At 52.4% G+C, this 21614-nt stretch overlaps 1 protein-coding gene across 2 annotated transcripts; it reads right to left on the bottom strand.

The window, feature by feature from the left end:
• Positions 1-1351: 1351 nt before the first annotated feature.
• Positions 1352-13169, bottom strand: LOC121166747 (histone-lysine N-methyltransferase SUV39H1). Of its 2 annotated transcripts, none has more exons than XM_040996021.1 (6): positions 13127-13169; positions 10122-10267; positions 8149-8811; positions 2800-2946; positions 2576-2705; positions 1352-1910 (listed from the first exon to the last, which is right to left on the bottom strand). In XM_040996021.1, exons 1-6 carry the CDS (start codon positions 13167-13169, stop codon positions 1777-1779), a joined length of 1263 nt encoding a protein of 420 aa, XP_040851955.1. In that variant the 3' UTR covers positions 1352-1776. The 2 variants fall into 2 exon arrangements, with proteins under 2 accessions (XP_040851955.1, XP_040851956.1); XM_040996022.1 differs by lacking the exon at positions 13127-13169 and adding an exon at positions 12256-12428.
• Positions 13170-21614: the final 8445 nt, after the last annotated feature.

Genomic DNA, 21614 nt, shown 5'->3' with positions numbered 1-21614 from the left:
TGCTTGGTAAATATCTGTGGAAGTTTTGAACAGGCCTTTCCCTTTGAGTATTGTCGGCAGGCTGCAAGGGCAGAGGCTCAAGGAATGCCAAGGAACAGCAGGAGGCCAGCTAGGGTTTTGTACATCACTGCATCTCCCCCATGGCCCTTCCTCTGCTTTGTTATTTTGGTTTGGTCATGTTGGGTGATGATGGTTTGTCTAACTGGACAGTGACAGGCTTAGATTTGAGTATCCGTACACATTACAGAATCAGCCAAGTTTACATTAGGACAAGATGTCATGTAGATGGTACAGGGAACATACCGTGTGGGCTGAAATGGAGGAGGGTTAGGGTTGGATGGGTGAGGTTTAAGGACCCCCGGTTCCCAGCCTTTCTTCTCCCCATCCCCTCCCATCCCCAGTCCTGTTTACTAGGCCTTTTGCGGTCAACATTTCACTTTATTGATGCCTACTCCAAGCTGAGTAGTAGGGCTGGGGGATACACACCAGAAGCAGGGGCAGTCCATGCCTGAAGGTCTAAGGAGCAGGGAGAGGCAAGACAGACACACGCACAGACCTGGCATCTTGAGAGCAGAGTGTACGGTCTCATGGAGGGGCATTCTGGGCACAGGTAGTCAGGAAAAGGCTTCCTAGGGGAGATCCCACAGGCTCAGGGGGCAGGGGGCGAGGCAGGCAACCGAACCTTGGCCTTTTGTACATTTGTAGGCAGCTAACTTCAGAGACCAGTGGGCCTACAGTGAACACAGATAGTCGGGGCTGGCAGGAACTTTCCTCTCACCCCACCATAGCCTACTGACTATGTTCCCTTCCTCTTCCACCCCCGGGCATGTACTTCACCTTGTAACCAATGGGCTCTTTCCTGGGATCCACCTCCGTGGTTTTCAAGGCTTCCCTGAGACAATCCACGTGGACCAGGTGCTCTCCCCATTGCCTGGCACCTCTGCCCTGCCCCCTGCCCCCCCAACAATGCACATTGTCCTAAGTGCTATCTACAGATTATCTAGCTCTTGCTTCCAGCTCCAAGCAGTTCCAGCAGACATCGTGCCCCAGGGCAGCTCCTCTGTACTCTCCAGAAAGCAGAGAGCTTGGTGCAGCCCACTGTCAGGGCTGGCAGCATCTGGGCTGCCTTCCTCTCACCAGTCAGTGGGCCGCCAGCACCCACTCGCCTTCCATAGGCGTGTGTGTGTACGCATGGAGGGGGTCCACGTTTCAAGCTGCATGGCCCCTGTACAGCTCTCTGGGCCAACATGTGGCAGTGTGGGAAACGGAACGAGTCCCCCTTCTTTCATTAGGGATAGCTTCTGCAGTGGCGGTGGCGAGGAAGTAGCTTCATATCAGGGGAGGAGGGGAGGAAGGCTGCCCGGGGGCACTAGGGCGGAGGCCTGCAACAGATGCCTCAGCCTTCAGACAGAAGCAGGTGCAAAAACAAACAGCTTTTCTAGGGGGAGAGGAAAGCTGGGCTGCAGCTTACCCCCTCAGACCTCCAGTGGAGGTTTCCATGAATCCCGACTGCAGAAACCCCTGCCGTCAAAAACTGACTTCTGGAGGTGGGCAGGGGCTTGTAAGTGCAACCCACAGATGGGACTGGGCCAGGGAAAGGGACTCCTGGAGTCAGTCCTCCCTGTAGGCCCGCCCCTAGAGCAGGTGGCGGGAGGTGGGGGACAGGTGGAGGCAGGCAAAGCCCTGGCAGCTGTTCCCCACGGCCAGGAAGGGCAGCAATGGGCAAGGAGCAGACAGCTTTAGGCCTCCGGCAATCTGGCCGCAGACTTCCAAGGGCTAGAAGAGGTATTTGCGGCAGGATTCAGTCCCACACTTGCATTCAATACGGACTCGCTTCTTCGGGGAGCCAGGGAGCCCAGCCAGGCCAAAGTTGGAGTCCATGCGGGTACTCTCCATGTCCACGGGGTCCACTGTGGAGTCAGAGCCGCCGACGGGCAGGATGGGGTGGGGGGAGAAGGGAGGTAGGGAGGGAAAAGGAAAGTTGTTAGACGGTCCAGGCGAAGTGTCCCATGACCCCTTCTACCATGAGACCCTGGGATCCTGGGGCTGAGAGCAGTCAGAGACCTGAAGTGGGAGGGGTCTGAGGTCTGGTGGTTTGGAGTTCCGGCCATGGCTTAGCCCTGGGGCAGGGATGTTCAGGTCAGTGCAGGAGGCACTGTTGGGAGCAAGTGAGGGCCTGTGGGGATTGGGGCATGGACTCCCCTGCTAGGGAGCTGCCCTGGGTGTGGCAGAAGGGAACAGATTATGGAAGAGAGGGCTGGCTTCAGGCTGTAGGCTTGGAATGAGGAAGGCCAGGGTGGGTGAGGGGTAGGGCAGGCTTGCGGGTAACAGTGCTGCTGGGGAGGCTAAGGGAAGACCTTTGGAGGGTCTCTGGGCTGGGTGCAGTTGAAGGAGTGGGAATAAACAGCCACAAGGGGTAGGCAGGAATCCAGAAATCAAGATGGGAGCCTGAGAGTATGGGGTGCATTGTGTGAAGAGCTCCTGCTAAAGCATCTCCCATGGGTTCTGTGTGACGGGTGAGCCTCACGTGCCATGATACTGGGTGCCTCTGCCCCCAGTCCCTTGCTACCCCCACCTTGCATGTTGTAATCAAAGGTGAGTTCCTCGCCTGCCCGGATGGTTCTTGTGGCAAAGAAAGCGATGCGGGGAAGCCGTTCATCGAGGTTGTCTATGAAGACGTTGTACACCTGCAGGTTGGGGTCACACTGGACAAGAAAGAACAGCGGGGAGGGGGGAGAAGTGAGGAGGCACCCGGGCTGCCCAGTCCTGGCCCCAAGCCCACCTGCTGGGAGTACCCACACTATGGTTGACGAAGTGGGAGATGTTGCCATAATAGGCAGCATCCACGGTATATACATCCTCCACGTAGTCCAGGTCGAAGAGGTAGGTGGCTCCCTGGCGGTCATAGATCTGGCCCCTCCGCTCCGCCTCCTCTGAGGTAATGATCTGGGGAAAGGGCAAAGCAAGGTGGAGAAGGGTGGGTCACCACTGCTCAGGAAGGCCAGCTGCCAACACAGCCGGGCTGCGGTGCCTTCTCAGGGCACTGCCCGCGTGTCCTCAGGCCTCCGACGGCATGAAGGGCCCTGCAATGAGCCAGAGGCTGGCATAAGAGCCAGTGAGGACAAAAGAAACATTCCTGCCTGCGAGACATCCCAGAACTTCCTGTACTCTTGAGACAGAGCAAGAGGCCCTGAGCGCAGGGGCATGTCAGGGGAGAGGGAGGAGAGAGGAGGAGAGAGAGAGACAGCAAGATAGAGCATGAGCGAGCCAGAACACAGGCAAAGAGACCTGGGGCACAATGAAGTCAGGCTGACCCAGGGCAAAATACAGAATAGCTTGTGTTTGCAAAAGGCCAGAAGGACAGGGGCAATGAGAAGAAAAAGAACACAGGACGGAGGGGGCGGCGGAGAGGGGAGGCGGGGGCACAAAGGGAAGAGACAACAGACCGAATGTTAGCAGAAGAGATCCCAGGATCCAGGGAGAAGACCAAGACTCCTGGAAGAAGTCCAAGGCCAAGAGCTCTGGAGACCAAGATAACAAGAGGCTAAAGCCAAAAACTTAAAGACACACAGTGAACGGGGGAGGGGTGGGGGAGAGGGAAAAGAGAGTTCAGCTAACAGCTCCGCTGGCCACACACTGCTGGCACCAGCAGCTCGAGGACAGCGGTGGCCTCCCCTCCATGTCTCCTCCTCCCCAGCTGTCCTGCCTGTACCAGCCAAAGTGCAGCCACCACACCACACCAGCCCACCTGTCCTGTCTCCCACATGTTGCCAGTACATTCTCCAACTGCCCCTCCCCATCCACACTTTCTCCCCCACGGCACCAGTGACTGCAGCCTTTGACAGACCTAAAGGGTACAAATGTCAAGGCCTGGCTCAGGCTGAGGGTCCCACTGTTCCCAGGACTGTCCCCTCCCCACGCTGGAGTGCCCTCCCCGTCTCCGCCAGCACCAGGACAAAGCACAGCATACAGTGGATGTGCGGTAACTCTGCTTCCTGACCCAGCGGCTTGTGTCCTGGTGACAGCTCACAGTCTTCTCCACCACATCTCTTTCTTTGTCATTTTCTTTGTGTCGCAGATCCACTGCGCACCTTCTGCCCACCCCATGCTAGCACAGGACACAGACTTTCGTGGCATCGACTGGACTCTCCTGTGGCACTCTCTTCACAGGGGCTGGGGACCAAGCTCCTGCTAACAGGCTTCTTGAGCCACGGCAAGCATGCTGATGCCCTCGGATCCGTGGCCGCCTACCCTGCCATCTCCACCTTTTGGCTCACTGGCCCACACTCCACCTCTTTGTTCAGAAACCCTGGCTCCTTCATGCCCCACACTCCACCTCTTTGTTCAGAAACCCTGGCTCCTTCATGCCCCACTTTTTATTCATTTGTTCATTCACTCATTCATCCATTGTGCTTTGCTTGAAGCCTATGTGTACATAAAGCCAGCCTGCAGAGGTCCCAGCTGGGAGGGTGAGACTCAGCTTCAGGGGCTCCAGGAGAGATGGACTCCGACACCCACAACACAGTGCACACAGCACAGCGAGTGTGGCATGTGGGCAGGATAGAGTGTTCAGGGTCGGAGTGTGATAGCCAGTGGAAAAGGGCCAAGTTCCTCTCAAGCAAGCTGTAGATCCTCAGAGAGCTGTCACAGCAGCTCCAGGAGTGGGGGCTGTCTCCTCAAGGACACCACTTGAGAACCACACAGGCATTCTGAGGCAGAGTTTTTCAAGGTCTAGTTCCCCAGGACCTCCGGGAGAGCACATGGTGTTCCTTGTGGGAGTCGCTCAGATGTTTCCTGCTCTGGGCGGCCTTCCCGGGCCTGCTAGCCCCTGGGATCAAAGGGAAGCCTCTGCTGGCTCGGTGGCAGGATGGGAGGTTGTGAGCAGCCCTTCTAGAAGCCAGGGGGAATGCCTGCCTGCTCCCTAGCCTCCATTTGCCCACCTGTTCTGCCCCTACCTGCTCCCCCAGTCTCTCAAGGAGTGAGTCATCCAGCAAGCCCTCCAGGGCACAAACGGCTCCCTCCTTCCCAGTCTTCTTTTCGGGTACCCCATCTCTGTGCCCAAGCAGCTCTTCAGAGAGCTAGGGGGAAATGGGCTCTAAGCTGGCAGTGGGGAGAGAGGGCTGAAGGGCTGATGTGGAACAGGAACTAGCCGGCTGGAAGCCTGCTGCTGCTCTGCCTCCCCCCACCCCGCCCCGTTGAGGGATCCTGGCTGTTCTTCCTCTTATGCCTGTTTCCTTAATGCACCCCACCCTACTCCTGCCACTCCGTGAAAAGCCACCAGGCCTGACAGAGCCACAGCTTTACATACTCAGGCCTTTTTCTTTCCCCCTACTTCCCTAGTGTTGTGACTCTCACCAAGTAACTACACCTCTCCATCTTCTCATCTACAGAAGGGGAATGAGAGTGACAGAAACCCAGCCAGCACTGCAGGTAGGAAAGGTGTGCTGGGGACACCCCGAGCAATGATGGGAGGGGTTTATGAAATCTAAGAGTAGACACCCTTCTCTTCTGTGCTCCTTGCCAGGAACGAGGGAAAGGACAGACTGCTCCCAGCTAAATCAAACCCTGCTGTTTAATTAAATTCCCTAAAGCTCACCTGCATTTCAGACATGTTAGAATATCAAGAGAATATCTGAGAGATGGGCAGGAATGTGAAAACAGCCACCGAATGTGGAAGGGCTGCAAGAAAAGCTCCCGGGGCTGCGTCTAGATGCTCTGTGTCCCCTCCCAAGTGGAAGGATAGCATGGCATGTGGGTGTGGGGGATGGAGTGTCTTGAGCAGCACCACATAATCGGGTCAAACAGTATTTAGGGGTCAGCATCATGACTTAGTAGGCTGTCTCCATCTGTGCCACTGGCATCCCATATGGGCGCCAGTTTGAGTACTGGCTGCTCCATGTCTGATCTAGCTCCTTGCTTGTGGCCTGGGAAGGCAGCAGAGGATGGCCCAAGTCCTTGGGACCCTGCACACATGTGGGAGAGATCAGGAAGAAGCTCCTGGTTTTGGACCAGCCCAGCTCTGGCCATTGTAGGCATTTGGGGAGTGAACCAGCAGATGAAAGATCTCTTTATCTGTCCCTCTCCAACTCTGCCTTTCAAATAAAAAGCAGTAAACCTTTTGAAAACTAGCATTTATACAACCAAATTTATTAATATTCACCCCAAGAGGGATAAATAGACTACAAATAGGCCCTATAAGGTCAAGTTGAGTTTTGAAACCAGGTGGGTTAGGAAAATTCTTTGGTTTTCTGGGCAATTTGGATTTTCTGAATTTCGGATCATACCGGTTAACAACTACGTTAAAGTTTGTCTTCTGAATGTTGTTCAAGGGATGGGCATGTAACAGCCTGTTAAATGCTTCTAACAAGTGTAGGAGGTGGGTGCTATTATCTGTCCCACTTTCTAGATTAGCAAACTGAGATACAAATAGGCCAAGCGACTGTTAATGCATGGAGGGGGTTGGCATTTGAGCTGAGGTAGTCAGGCTCCCGAATGTATGCATGTGGCTGCTCAACAGCTTCACTGCACTGCATCTTTGTGGGGGCTAGGGGGAGCAGTGGGGGTGTGGGATGACTTTGCTTCTGGTGTAGCCTGGAAACCTGTGGCCATCATGAGGACCCATAGGTCTTGGTGGGGCAAGGTGGAGGGGGCCCGGAAGTCACCAAACATGTCAAGAGGGAGGTCAAGAAATAGCACAAGAGAATGTGAAAATAACCAGAGGGGGCAAGAGCAGTGTGTGACAAGGGCTCTGGAATGCTCAAAGAGGGAGCGAGGGCAACTAAGGGGGAGCAAGCAGGTGGGTGGCAGGGCCAGCACCCTGGGAGGCTGCCTGGGGGTCGGGGAGTGCAAGGTCCCCTCCGCCCAGCTGCCAGGATCCAGTGTGTAGATAGCTGTCCTTCGAGATGCCAGTTCAGGGAGGCTCAGGATGGCCTGCAGGCCTGGCAGCATCCTGCAGGCTCTATACCCTACTACTGCCCAACTGGTAGGGTGCTTGCTCTTAGGTCTAGACCCAGTCTCCTCCAGCCCGTCTAGATCCCTCCAGGATGAGGCAGCTGCTTTCGTCCCCTGGCCCCAGTACCAGGACAGGTGTGGACATTTCCTAAACCAGACTAGCAGAGACGCGTAGAGTGTGGAGGGCTCAAGCTGGGGGTCACTGTGGATATGGACCCCTCTTCCCACACACCATCGGGACCTCTCATACTGTCAGAAGCTCCCTGGCCTGTGGCTACCTGCTTCCTATAGACAGTCATATCCACTGTTTGGCATGAGGGCACTCCCTCCAGAAGACTCGCAGAGTTATGGGGGGTGGGAGGGAGAGGAACTGTACCAGACTGTTCCCCTGTACTGTGCCTCAAGAGTCTCTCTACCCTCTGGGCTTCAGCCTCCCCACTCCATGGCTCCTCCACGCAGGAGCCTCTCCATTGCCGGTGTTGACACTGTAGGATATGTTGTCACTGCAGTGTGGACACCTTCAAGCCAGTTCCCATCATTTCCCGGCCATTATCACATCCCTAAGGGGCTTACGGAGATATAAGGAGGTTTGCGGGGGTCACCTTGGCAGACTCAGGGTTGCTCAAATGACTCCCAATGCAAGAAGACACCCAGCAGCACAGTCACACAGGACTGCTCCACGGGTAAACAAACTTCTATTGGATGCAGCCCCTAAGGCCTTGGGGACAACTATAATGGCCCCGTGTCCTGCAAGCATTGGGGAGGAAGTAGGTAGCCTATGTGCAAGGAATGTCGCTATCCAACACCACTCTGCCTGTGCCCCTTCCGGACACACTAGGAAGGGGGTTCTTTTGGAACACAAGCTGTCCAGCAATAAGCCAGACCAGAGCCAGACAAGGGAAAGTGCCTTTCAGGTGGTGCAGGCAGGCACCAAGCCATGCTGTCTGTGTCTTGGTTCCTCCCCTTCTGCTTTGCTAGGGACCCTAGGAAACCCGCCCCACTGGGAAGGATTTTTAAGTGCTCTCTGAACAGCTGGCAGGACCAGGCGGGCTGTGGTGTCACTGGCATGGAATAGTAGCCCTGCCCTGCCTCAGCCTTAGCCACAGGGGAAGCAGGGAGTTTAAGGTGCACACTGCGGACACAGGGTAAGAGACACACACACACACACACACACACACACACACCCCATCTCCCTACCTCTCCCACGTACTCCATGACGAAGCTGTTCTTGCGGATCTTCTCCAGCGTGCGTACTCCCCAGCCACGCCCATCGTCTGTGCGGAAGATGCAGAGGTCATAGCGGATGCCCTTCTGCACCACGCGGTTTGGGCAGTCATAGCCACAGCGGCACCGGGAGTTGCACTCATAGATGGGCAGCCCAGCTCGCAGCCGCACCTGACCCTGGTCGTTGTAGGCAAATTTGTGCAGTGATGCCCCAGGGCAGCAGCCACCAGTGGGTGCCCACAGACAGTCCTGGCACTCACAGCCCACGGCTACCTGGTTGAGGGTGATGCCCTCCCCAACACGGTACTCATTGATGTACACAAAGGCCCGCGGGGGGCCATCGAGGTCCACCTCATTCTCCACCGTGATGCGTCCCAGGTGGCTGCGCTTGGCATTGAGCTCCTCCTCCCAGCGCTGAAGCGCCAGTCTCTGCTTGGCTTTCTGCACCAGGTAGTTGGCCAAGCTTGGGTCCAGATGCCGGGGTGGCTTTGAGCGCTGGTGCCGCCGCAGCAGCTCCCTCTCCAAGTCCTTGTGGAACTGCTTGAGGATGCGCACACACTTGAGATTCTGTCGGGGCTCCCAGGTGCTCTCAGAGTCTGGGTAGCCGCGCCATTTTACCAGGTAGTACTCTTGTTCCTGTTGGGGGCAGGCGGGGAGGGGTGGGCCGGACAGTGACGCTGTGAGCGGCAAGCCCTTTGGGCTGGCCCCCAGTGGTATTCCCATGCATAGCTGACTGGGAACACCCAACGCACCCCTTTTCTGGGATGGGCTTGCGAGAAAGAAAATGGGGTTCCAGCCCTGCCCTTCCCCTTACCATCTTACCACTCAGCCCAATTTGAAGTTGGCCTTGAATCTCTCAGATCTCCTCCCTCCTCTGTCTTCCCTCTCGCCAGCTCCTTCCTGATCACTTTTCCTCATATTCTCCACATCCATCTGTCTTGGCACGTCCTGCTAGCCTCACCTTCAAAATCCACCCAGACTCTGAACCGTTTAAACCCTCATCACACTCAGCCCACAGCCTGCCCTCCACACAGCAGCCACAGGGAGAGAGCTGTGGGTGCTGAGAGGCAGCTGGAGGGGAGCAGCCAACAGCAGGTGCAGGTTAAACAGCCCGGGTCCACACCCTCAACCCACAGCTCCCTAGCTACCTGGGCTACCTTCAGGCAAGAAATTCCACTGCACTGCACTGCAGCTTCCTTAGGTATAAAATAGGAAAGGAACTAACATTCTCTCTGGCAGTCATTATGCATGTAGTGGGTATTGTTCTAAACAATCTAAGTAAAGACTATTTACTAACTTAATTCTCCCTAGTCTCTATGAAGTAGGTGCTATTGGTCATCCGGGTTTTACAGATGAGGAAAGTGTGCTGAGAACTTAGATAAACCAGACTCAAATACAAGTTTGTTAGTTCTGGGCCTTTTAAGAGTTACAGAGTTAACAAAGAGGGAGAGACAGAGAGATCTTCCATTTGCTGGTTCACTACCCAAAAGGCTGCAACAGCCAGAGTTGGGCTGGTCCAAAGTCAGGAGCTTCTTCCTGGTCTCCCCCTGGGGTGTGCAAGATCCCAAGGAATTGGGCCATCCTGAAAGCACATAGGGACCTTAGCTAGCATCAGCTGGGCTCCTGGGCTCAACATCTGTCTCTGCAATTGGTTTTACCTTCTTAAGGTCGTGGGAATAGGGATTTCTTTAGTGATTCACCCTGTCTCCTGTTTCCCACTATCCCTCGGAAAGCGTTGAGTCTCCCTACTTGTAAAACGGGAATGAGAATCTACTCAATGCAATTTTTAGAACCAGGAGGAAGAAATTCCATTTCATAAATACCAGCAGAGAGAGAGAGAGAGAGAGAGAGAGAGAGAGAGAGAGAGAGTGTGTGTGTGTGTGTGTGTTGGGCTGGATGGGGGGAACCCACCCCCTCCCACCAGGGCCTCATTAGTACACACTCACTCGAATCTTCTTGTAATCACACAGGTACTCGACTTCAAAGTCATAGAGGTTTCTCTTAGAGATGCCCAGGGCAGGACATGAGAGCTTGGCCAGGCGGCACAGGTCCTGCAGCTGATTCCAAGAAGACTTGCAACACACACTGCAACCTGCAACAGGGGGGTGGGAAGGACTGTTATGGACAGCCAGACAGGGTTGGGGAGAAATTGACTCCATTGGGCTTCCTCCTCCAGCTAACCCCAGGTGCTCATTGCCCAGCACTAACCCTGGGGCAGTGAAGTTAAAAGAGGCAATTGCTATCTGGATGGTCCTAACGGATTCTTCCCAGGGGCTTCAGACTTCCTCTGCACTATTCCTAAACTACTTAGATTCTCGATCACCCTTATCTCTGCATCTCTTTAAACCCCCATCTCAGGTGGTTGCACTGCCCAGGAAGGGGGTGGGGTGGGGAGGAAATGGGATTAAGCCCCCAGGTCACTAAACAAAGGCCTAACTGGAAGGAATGGTCCCCAATCCCCATTGGGAACTCCTGGGCAGATGTTTCTAGAATTTAGCTTTTTAAATTGAATTAAAATTAGAAGTGTAGCTCTAGGTTATGGCTCATCCACTTCAAACGCCACCCACACAGCCACCCACCTCCAGCCTGGTCAGGGACATCAAACCATAATCCAACGCATTAATGCTTCTGTAGTACAAAAGATTCACACACATCACAAACAACTGAAACAAAGATACAATACCTTCACTGAACAGTCCTGTCTTATCTTCTTTTGCTACAAATGGTGCCAAATTTCAGACAAAGCTTTCCACATTCAGACTTTGAAATTGTGAATACAGGATTGTATATTACGAGCAGCTACCCTGAGCGATTAGTTTGGGAGCTTTCAACCCACAAGTATGTCTTTTCCACACCACATCCTGACTTTCTGCCTCATCCACATTTTTGTGCAAGGTGGAAACTTCATGTTGGATATGCTCTGGATTCAGCAACAAGGTAAAGCCATACAGATCAGACACTGCTTCTTAAAAACAGACCTGGAGTGTTTGCCGGGGCTACCAAGACCATCTCCAAGCTACCTTCAGCAACAGGGCATTTCCGCAAATATCTTTCTGATGCTAGGCACATTCTTAATTAATATGCTCTTAAAAGCCATTTGATCAAATCAAATCACAAAACACTTTCAGCATAATCACACCATGTTCTACTGCATCTTTCGAAAATGGTTAATATTTGCTACCTGCCGTTCCAAAACTTGAACCTATTTAAACCCATAACGAAACATCCTAGATGTCACAACTAAAAATCTCCAGGAGCTTTTCGTAATTATTCCATGGGCTCCCCCCACCCTCTAGGTGAGGCCTAGTGGAGACTGAGCCCAAGCCCACGCTTTCCTATCCCTGTGATGCAATCCCTTCGCAAGCACGTGAAACCCACTCTTCTCACCGCAAGTGGTCCCAGCTAACATCTCCTGCCAGGGATGCCAGTCGCTGACCACAGCTGGGCTCTGCTGTCCCGCACAGGTTCGCCTCCCACTTGTGGATCGCAGACTCCTCACAGCTGGAGGCACACAGGGCAGCACCCTAACATGGGCACCCTGCTTTCCTTGCACATGGTGGGGAGCGCAGCTCTTCCCCAAAGGAGGCCCCCCATTGCCTTCCTGCTGGGGGGATGCCTCTGGCTCAGAGCTTTCCTCCATCACCCACTCCCTGTCTTCCCGACACCAAGGTAGGGGGGGATTCGTATCCCCTTCTTCCCTCCCCTTCCGGCGTCTCGCGTGGACACCGTGCGGGTAACGGTCACCGGGGGCCGATTTTCCCGCGCGCGGGCGAGGCGCCCCTCGCCGGCTACAAGCCCCCGCGCGTGCGCGCGCCACTCCGGTCGCGCTGTGCGGCGCGCGTCCCCCTCGCCTCCCCAGCGCCCCGCGGCCACCGCGTTCCGAGGCGCGCGCCCACTCCCCTCAGCCCCGCCCAGCCCCGCGCGCCAGGCCCGCTCTCCCCGATCCCCCTTCCTTTCGGCGCCGGGTTTCCGGCTCCGGGCTCCGTGGCCTCACACGCCAGGTGCCCGAGCCCGCGACGCCACCCCTCCAGCCCACCCGGCCCGGCCAGCAAGCCCGCGCCTCTGCCACCACTGCTTCACCTTTTAAATTTTCCGCCATCTTTCCCCACGGCTAACGACATTCGGGCCTAGCCGGCCTCGCGAGAAGAGAGCTCGCGCGGGCGTGGCCGGGAACGCGCAGCCTATTGGCCACGCATCGCCGCCAGCAGCACCGGCGAGGACCAACCGGCGAGCCGTGACCGGACCCCTCCCCGCTCTCCGGCTCGGTCCCGGAGGCGGGTGCTCGCCGCGCTTTCCCAGAGTGCGTCTGGGCGGTGGCGGCAGTAGTTGAGGGTGCCGGAGGCCCTGCCCCGTTCGTTGGTCTGTCTGTCACGCCGGTAGCCAATCACGTTGTCAGCCAGTCGTACGGGGGATTCTCCGTCTTGTCAGACCCCCAATTACCTCCGTCAGTCAGTCCGTCATCACATTTTAACCCCAAGCACGCCGTGACTCCCAAAATGGATCAGCGCCACGGACAGCTGCCCAGTCGGTCACCCAATTCAAATAGATGATGGGTCAGTCACCCCAGGCAGGTGTCTGGCCAGACCCCCTCCTCCCTCACACCCTCTGTGAGTCCAAGGCAGCATCCGTTTGTGTCCTGGGCCAGCTGCGACTGCCTGGAGGCACAGGCACCCAGCTGTTAGCCAGGCTGTCGTTCTCACAGACGGTCTAGTCCGCGTCCGTCGTCGCAGGCCACTCGAACAGTCCCCCCGACGCCTTCTGCTCTCGCCCTGGAACCAGCTACTGGGTAGATCCTCTTCTCAGCTCCTGCACTCAGCTGTGGCCTCAGGCAGGCACGCTATGATTAGGTCAGGACAAGCTGCCATTGGTTACACCCCACGCACACCACTCCAGCTAGGCCCCCCAGAGCAGAGCCATAGCAACTAGAGGGACAATTATGTCTCCATGCCACCTGCCATTGGCTGAGCCAGCCTGACATTTCTCAAGCGGCTCATCACAGCCCCAGGCTATTGACCATCGGGTCCTTCAAGCCCATCACTGTTCTCTAACGTTCTGGGCCCCTGCCAGAAGCTGGCATTCTGCTAGAACAGACAGTCCATAATTACATAGAACCCGTCAAGGCCAGCAGCTGTGCTTATCTTGCTGGTGGTCGGCTGGCATGTGACTCGTTCCACCTGTCTCTCCTAGTAATTGTCGTCATCCCACTGACGACACTATCTGTAGGGTGATAAGAGGCCAGAGGCCCCCCAAGCATATAGTGAACTTAGCGAGGTGGACAGTGAGTTGTAGCTCCAAGCTGCCTAGAAGGGCAAAACAAGTCTGTTAGTCGGTGGGCCTGAAATTCCCTGAAATTTACACAGGGTTACACAGTTCACCTCGGACTGGGTGTGATCCCCGGCAACAGTCAACCATTGGCAAAATCTGGCCATCTAGGCAGGCAGCAGCGCTGTGAGTGAGCTGTCACCAGCCTGCCTGGAAGGCCCTTAGGAGATACCTGTCTTCTGCACTATCAGGCCATCTGTTGTAACCAGTCCCAGGCAGGTTGTCACGCGCAGCTAGATGTTCAGTCCCTCTGGGCATGGGGAAACTGCCTGGCCAATTCCTCTAATGGCCCCTCTCCCTCTTGCTCCCTGTGTTCCAGATTCCACAGATCAGTCATAAAATCAACTAGATAGACATCCCAACTACCAGCTGCGAGCTGATTGGAGAAAGTGCTGGTCAGTCTGACAGTCTACCTTTTCTGCCATGAGTGGAATAGTTGAGGGCACAAGTCCCACTTCAGCAGATCACAAGCTCCCTATTCTTTCTAGGACAGAGTACAGATGCTGGTTCTCACACGCTCCCCAGTCTGCTGGGGCACGGGCTGGGACTTCCCACTCCCGAGATTCAACTAAAGATTTCAGACCTGCCCACTGGCCCTCTGGACTTGGTGAGAAGCTGCACGAGCCCATGGCTCCTGTCAGGTAGTGGATAAGGGCTTCGGTCCTGGAGCTATAGCAGCTTGACGACTCGGCTCCAGCATTTACTGAAGTGTGTGACCACAGGCTATTTCTTCATGTGCACTGCCTCTGGTGAACGATTTTGAGGGGACCATTTCCCACTCATCTGGAAATGAATTATTCTGGATTAGCACCTTTTTAAGAAAAGAGCCCTCCAAAGGAAGAAATTGTCCTGTTGTTACTGCGTCCCATTTCCAGGCATCTGTCTATTTGCTTAGCATTAATCTTTTCTTTTTAAAATATTTACTTGTTTTGGGGCCCAGCGCAATGGCTCAGTAGTTGAACTTGTTTATATCCTGGCTGCTCCACCTTCGATCCAGCTCCCTGCTTATAGCCTGGGAAAGCAGCCCAAAATCTTTAAACATTTATTTATTTTTATTGGAAAGGCAGATCTACAGAGAAGGAAAGACAGAAAGATTTTCTATCGCTGGTTCTCTTTCCAAATGATTGAAATGGTTGGTGCTGAGCCAATCTGAAGCCAGGAGCTTCTTCCGGGTCTCCCATGCAGGTGCAGGGACCCAAGTCTTTGGGCCGTCCTCGACTGCTTTCCCAGGCTGCATGCAAGAAGCTGGAAAGGAAGTGGAGCAGTCAGGATACAAACCGGTTCCCATATGGGATGCTGGTGCTTGCAAAAGGGAGGATTAACCAAATGAGCCATCACACCTGTTTAGCATTAATTTAGTAATGCTCTGCACGAAGTTCAGACCAAAACAAGTTTCCTTCATTGCAAGCAGCACAGATTTGGACTGTTTTCATGTCAACCTCATACTGGAGTGTAGCACACATAATGGAAAAGTGTACAGACCATAGAAGCCTGGTGTGATGAATTTTCACAAGTTAATATACCTGTACAGCCAGAATGCAGGTTCTAGAACATCATCAATCATCATCAGTCAGGGCTTCTGGGACAGTTAGCAATGGAAATCAGCCTGCATCTTACAAGTACAGTGGTCCTATGAGATGGGGTCACCTGATGACATTGTACCAGTCTTGGTTTGAGTGAGTGTACTCTGATGTTCACGCAACAAGAAAATCACCTAATAATGCATTTCTCAGAACATGGCCCCTGTCATTAAGTGATGCATGACTGTACTGGTGAGTCAGAATTGAAATGGCAGCACTTTTTGGTCTTTCTTAGTAATACATAAAATAATGGTGCATTTTGTAGTCTATGATGACTCAGGATCAGTGAAATCCAGCAGTAACACTGACAACAATGAAAATAGCACCTGACATTTCTAGAAGCCGGCAAGGAGCCTGATACTTTGCAGAATCACCTACTTTAATTTCCAGTTAAGTCCCATATGAGAAACATCTTTTTATCACCATTTTAAGGACTGAGGAAACGGAGGCCCCGAGGGATCAGGCAAATTGTTCATAATCAGTCTTTTTTTTTTTTTTCAGTAAAAAGTGGAAGATTTATTTGTTCTGAAGAGAAACCAGAGTATGAGTGGGTATGCTCTTCCAGTTGCTGATTCATTCCGTAAATGCCCACAAGTGCTGTGTTAGGCCAAGGTCAGCAGTCCAGAACTCCATCCAGGTTTCCCAAGTGGGTGGCAGGAACCCAAGCAAGTAGGACTGGGTCCCAAACCTTTGACATGAAGTGTAGACACATCTCAACTACTGTGACAAACATCTGCCCCTCCCAGTCATTTTTTTTTTTTTTAAAAACCCAGCACTGTCACGAGAATTCAGAAGTTGTGCAATGGGAGATCTTCTCTAGAACAACATATCAGAACACGCTGAATTTCTAGGATTTCAGTGGGGGGCAGGGCACTGGGAGGGGAAATAAGTGACATTGGCAGATCAAGTGTCCATCTGCCAGCCTGGGGTATGCTGTGGAGTGGAGGGGGTCGGTGGAAGAATGAAAAGAAACCTGAAACTGCCTCCTTCTATAGCCCAGGGAAGAATTCCTCTTCCATAGGGAATTATTAAGAGGGAAAACCAGTTCCCACTCGCTACATCTCCTCCCTCCCTCATAGTTCCCACATCATTTTCTTCATTTTTTTGCTCTCTCAACAGCCCATTCCCACCCATGTGCTTCCATGCTTCAGAAACTCTTCCCCTGGACTTATAGATGAAGAAGCCTGCCCCAACTCTCTGGATGACCTCTCACCTTTCTCTTTCTCCCCTGTTCCCCCATTCCTCTAAAGTGAGACTGAGTTCTGGAACCTCCTAGGTTTCAAATAGGGGAAAGGATAGGAACCTCAATTCTAGGTTTTGATATGCAAGAACGTCTAGTTATGCTCTTGGAAATAGGCATAAAAAACATCAAGGATGATATAAATGCATACATTAACTTGACAGAACTCCTACTCCCCAGTTGCCAGCAACAGCCAGACTTATCCAAGCAAAAGCCAAGATCTAATAACTCAATCGAGGTCTCCCACGTGGGTGATATTGAAGGACTTGAGCCATCACCACTGCTTCCCAGGGTCTGCATTAGCAGGAGGCTGGAGCCTGGGTATGGAACCCAAGCACTTACTGGCGAGATGCAGGTGTCCTAGCTGCTAGGCCAAATGGTCCAAGCTTTGATACTGTTCTCACCCCTGAGGGGAACAGGCTGTGTAGGAGGCCTGGGAATCAGTTACCTATTGTTACCTCCTTGTAGAGATGAGGAAACAGGCCAGGCCCTGGAGCAAATCTGTCTGATCTTGTGTTGCAATTGGCTAAGTGTTACAACAAAGAAAGGCATCCTGCTCCTCAGGATCCTGCTATGTGAGTTCTGTACACACAGAGAGGGAACATCTAATCAAAGTGTGCTCTGGAACTAGTATCTTGTTGACTGAAATAGTTAAAAAAATAAGCAAGTGCACGAGGCTCCACGTGAAGCTCTTCTCACCTCAAGGCTTTTTCTCCATCTGTCTAGAATATCTTTCTCCCTAATAGTCAAATGGCCTGTCTCTCTTGTTAGGACCAACACAATATCCCCTTCTCCAAGGAGCTTACTGACCACTCCTTCTGAATAGGTCCACCACAGCACTCATCACAATCTGTAACTCCCTTTCCTCCTGTTTGGTTTCTTGTTTCTTAGATGTCTGCTTCCTGAAAGTTAAGGCCACCCCATGAAGGCAGAAATTTTTTTTTCAGTATTTTTTTTAACTGCTTTATTCCTGGCCCCTGAAACGGCACCTGGCAATAAATGTGGAAAGGTGGAAGGTGAAAATGAACAAAGAAGTAAAGGCAAAATAACTGGAGGTGTAAGGGCAAGAATAAATGAATATATACATATAATGCTAACTAAATAAAATGAGACAGTTCATAAAAAGTACTTTGGGGAAGAAAGTACACCTGATTCTCTCACTTGGAATGCAGTAGTAAGAAGATATTTTTTACTTAAATCTGTAAGAGAACTGAGAAATTTTATGTGTGTGTGTATATATATACACACTAAAATTTATATATATATATATACACCTTATTTATTTATATTGGAAAGTCAGATTTACAGAGAGAAGGAGACACAAAGAGAAAGATCTGTCTACTGGTTCACTATCCAAGTGGTTGCAACAGCCACAGCTAAGCCACTCTGAAGCCAAGAATCAGGAGCTTCTTCTGGGTTTCCTACGTGGGCACAGGGTCCTAAGGCTTTGGCCCAATGCTCGACTGCTTTCCCAGGCCAAAGCAGGGAGCTGGTTGGGAAGTGGAGCAGCCAGGACATAAACTGGAATCCATATGAGAATTCCAACACAAACAAGGCAAGGATTTTAGCCACTAGGCTACTATGCTTGGATATATGTATCTAAATATATTTAGACATTTTAATAGATGTATATATTTAAAGATTTATTCATTATTTTTATAGGAAAGGTAGGTTTACAGAGAGAAGGAGCGACAGAGAAAGATCTTTCATCCACTGGTTTACTCCTCAGGTAGCCCCAATGGCTGGAGCTGAGCCGATCCAAAGCCAGGAGCTAGGAGCTTCTTTCTGATCTCATACAAGGGTGCAAGGTCCCAATGTTGCAGGAATTTTGACTCCGAGTATGGCAGCAACCTCAAATTCTTGTCTCGCAGGAAAGAAGAATTTTCATGCGGACACAGTTTAGTTTTAAAGCAAGATTTACTAGAAAAGTTGAGAAGAGAAGACTCCCGTCCTAGCGACGGGAGGGGGTTTTGAGATAGAAAGAACCCTTACCTCCTGCCATAGTGGCAGGAGGAGAAGAAGCAAAACCCTAGTCCTCTGCCATAGTGGCAGGAGAAGAATAAGCAAAACCCTCTGCCATAGTGGCAGGAAGAGAAGAAGAACCCAAAACCCGAATGAATGGTGGGGAATGCACCTTTTAAAGGTTTCCCTCAAAGATGTTTCTCCATGAACAAAGAAAATTCCTGGTTTCCATGGTACCTGGCCTTGGGACAAAAGGCCACAGAGGTGCCAGACATAGGACATTCCAGGCCTTGGGCAGATGTGTATTACTTCTTCCTGCTCTCCTTTCAATGATAAAGAGATCGGCCTGAGGCCTTCCCACAGTGGCCGGAGGTAATGGCCGATACTTCTGGTGGGGAATTGATATGCTAATAGCACCCCTATCCCTTGGAAGAGATGTGCTCTGGTGAGTTCAAGACATGGTGGGGAAATTCTCTTTTACTCGGGGACCCAGAATTCCCTAACTGCCTACTACCCACTCTAACTCCTCTCTCACCAAGGCTTTGGGCCATCCTCAACTGCTTTCCCAAGCCATAGACAGACAGGGAGCTAGATGGGAAGTGGAGCAGCCAGGACATGAACCAGTGCCCATATGGAATCCCGGTGCATGCAAGGAGAGAACTTTAGCCACCAGACCACTGTGCCTGGCACATGTGTATATTTTTAAAGGCTCTTGTGGACCAGACTACTATACTTGCTGGTACATGTAGGAGCAGGGTGGCAGGGGGTCTAGAAAGACAATACTGTGAGCATCCCCTGGCCAAGCCACCACACCTGGTAGCATACACTACTGATAGGGCTGGGGATGAGCCAGGCTGAGGGTCTCAAGAACTGGCATGCTGAGGCTCCCTGGGCCAGGCCACAGCACCCACTGTGTGGGGCCAGGGGAAGTAAGCACAAATGACTTCTGCAGTTGTCAAGTAGTCCATGCTTTCCTCATGTTGGCTTCAGACATGTTGGAATCTCCAACCTCAGGGACCAGAACCTGTGTGTGTGTGATCTGGCCTGAGTATACACATTGCATGGTTAGGCTACTTCTGTGGCCAACTTACATGAAAAGAAACCCACAACTTCTCAGAGCAAAGATGAACATGGAAGGGACAACTATTTGTCCCTGAATGGAAATTCTCTGGCTCATGAGAGGGATCCATTGGATGAGACAGAAAGATCATTTTGACCCCAGCTGTAAGCAGCTACCTGGGTCACCTTGTACCTTGATGAGTGTTACAGTACTGGGAGAAAAGCAGCCAAAATAGCTGGCTGGCATTCTGGGCCTGGTTCATGCCAATTCTGTGTTAGCCATCCCGCTGTGTCAGCTTAATTGTCTATGCTTTAATGTCAAGTATCCAAGAGACTGGCTTTTGCAAAAGACCTAAAAATCCAGACTTTGGGTTTTAAGACAGGCTGCTCTGAGCAACGTGGCATGCCACCTGCATGGAGCCAGGATGGGAGCAGGCAGGCCATGGGTCCCATACAGGGGTCTTATAGCAGGCCACTCCCAGTGGTGCAACATACGATTGTGCCAGCTTGGAGGCAGAGAAGCAAGGAGTCCAACACCAGGGTCATAGGCAGGCTGCTCCCATGGTACACCACAGTGCTAGGCCAAGGGACTTGGGAAGGTGCCCTACTAATGGCTTTTAACAGGTCAGGGGCCCGATGGTCCTAGGCAGGGCACTCTTGTGGTGAGCCACCACACAAGTCTGTGAGCAGGCAGGTTGGGGACTTCACTGATCCTAAATAGGCTGCACCCAGGCTGGGGGTGGATAAGCCAGGGGTATTATGAGTCCTAAGCAGACAGCAACAATAACATGCCACTGCACTTGATCAGGGGCATGAAGTTGGGATTCTGAGTGTGGAAAGGGAAAGGCATTGATGGGCTTTGGCAGACCAGGGGCATAATGCTGGGGTTCTAGGCAGACCACACCCTGCCAGTCTTAGAGCAGCAGGCCAGGGGTTTGATGGGTCCTAGACAAGCTGCACTGGTGGCACACCACTGCCAAGGGTCCAAGGCTGGGGTTCTGGGGGTGCCCCATTGGTGACCTTAGCAGGCTAGGTACCTGACAGGTCTAAGGCCACACCCATGGCACCTGGTCTGCTTGCAGACCAGGTGCCTAGTGGTTCCTAGGCAGACTGTTCCAGAGGCATACCACTATGTTAGGTTAGGAACCTGAGGCCAATGTCCTGGGAGGAGGGGCGGGCACTGATAGTTTTGGTGTCACTAAGAAACCTATTGATCTTAGACACAATAGAATTTCTGATCTCCAGGACCAGAACCTGGAGTGTGTGTGTGTGTGTGTGTTCTTGCACTGGAGCATACAATGCACGTTGTACCACCTCCTGTGATTACTTCTGTGCAGGGTAGAGGATTTTGCCCAGTGCACAAGTCAGCTAGCTCCTGTAAACCACTTGAGGACCTCAGTTGCTACTTAAAAAGGCAGGAAAGAGGCCAATGACTTCACAGATTGGTGATGACAATGTGGGGGACACAGTCATTGGCACCCTCTGGAATTTCTCCAACTCATGAGATAGATCCATTAGATGGATAGAGATTTTTGAACCCAGGATCTGCAAGGCCTATGTTCCCTAACCAATAGGAAGTAACCAGGGAAGACAAGATGAATCTACATCCTTCAGCAGCCCTTAAGCATATGGATCAGAAATCTCTGATGGGGGAAATGAAATGGGACAGGCAGGTGTCAAGCTTAGAATCAAGAATTGGAAGCCATATCTCCCATGTTCTATGTACTGTATGCCTACCTATCAATCAACTGACCTCTTCCCCAGGATGTACTCTTCCTCACCTGAGACTTGGAGGTAGTATCATATCACTCTATTTCCCAGGCTCACGAGAAGCGAGACAATAGAGAAGGGCAATCTCTCTCTTCCTGGGGACACATAATGAAAAGTAGAAACATCCTTCTCCCACCTTTCCCCTCCCTATTCAATCCATTTCTGCATATGGCCTGTGTGTGTTTGTAATTTCCTCAGCTTTTAGATAAACTTAACCAAATTAACTATATATTAAAAAGAAAATTCTGAATCAGGGACAGAAAAGCCCCATGTCCCAATGAGCAGGAAATAACTATACAAGAGCTGATGATTCTGCTCCCTGCAGGCAACCCGAGCGTCATAGCCCCCTGAAGGGGAATGACGTGGGACAGTTAGGTCGCTGGCACAGGGTCCCAAGATGCAAGCCACACTGCTCCTGCTCTTTGAAACCCCCCTGCCCATGTCTCAATCACGGGAGCCTACTTCCTCTCCCCCTGCATCTGGGCTGGTATCATGAAGCCGCTCCC

The sequence above is a fragment of the Ochotona curzoniae genome, unplaced genomic scaffold, assembly GCF_017591425.1.
Source record: "Ochotona curzoniae isolate NIBS_2020 unplaced genomic scaffold, NIBS_Ocur_1.0 patch216, whole genome shotgun sequence".
Taxonomy (NCBI): domain Eukaryota; kingdom Metazoa; phylum Chordata; class Mammalia; order Lagomorpha; family Ochotonidae; genus Ochotona; species Ochotona curzoniae.
The sequence above is the reverse complement of the archived record's forward strand: the minus strand, read 5'-3'. Positions and strand labels throughout refer to the sequence as shown.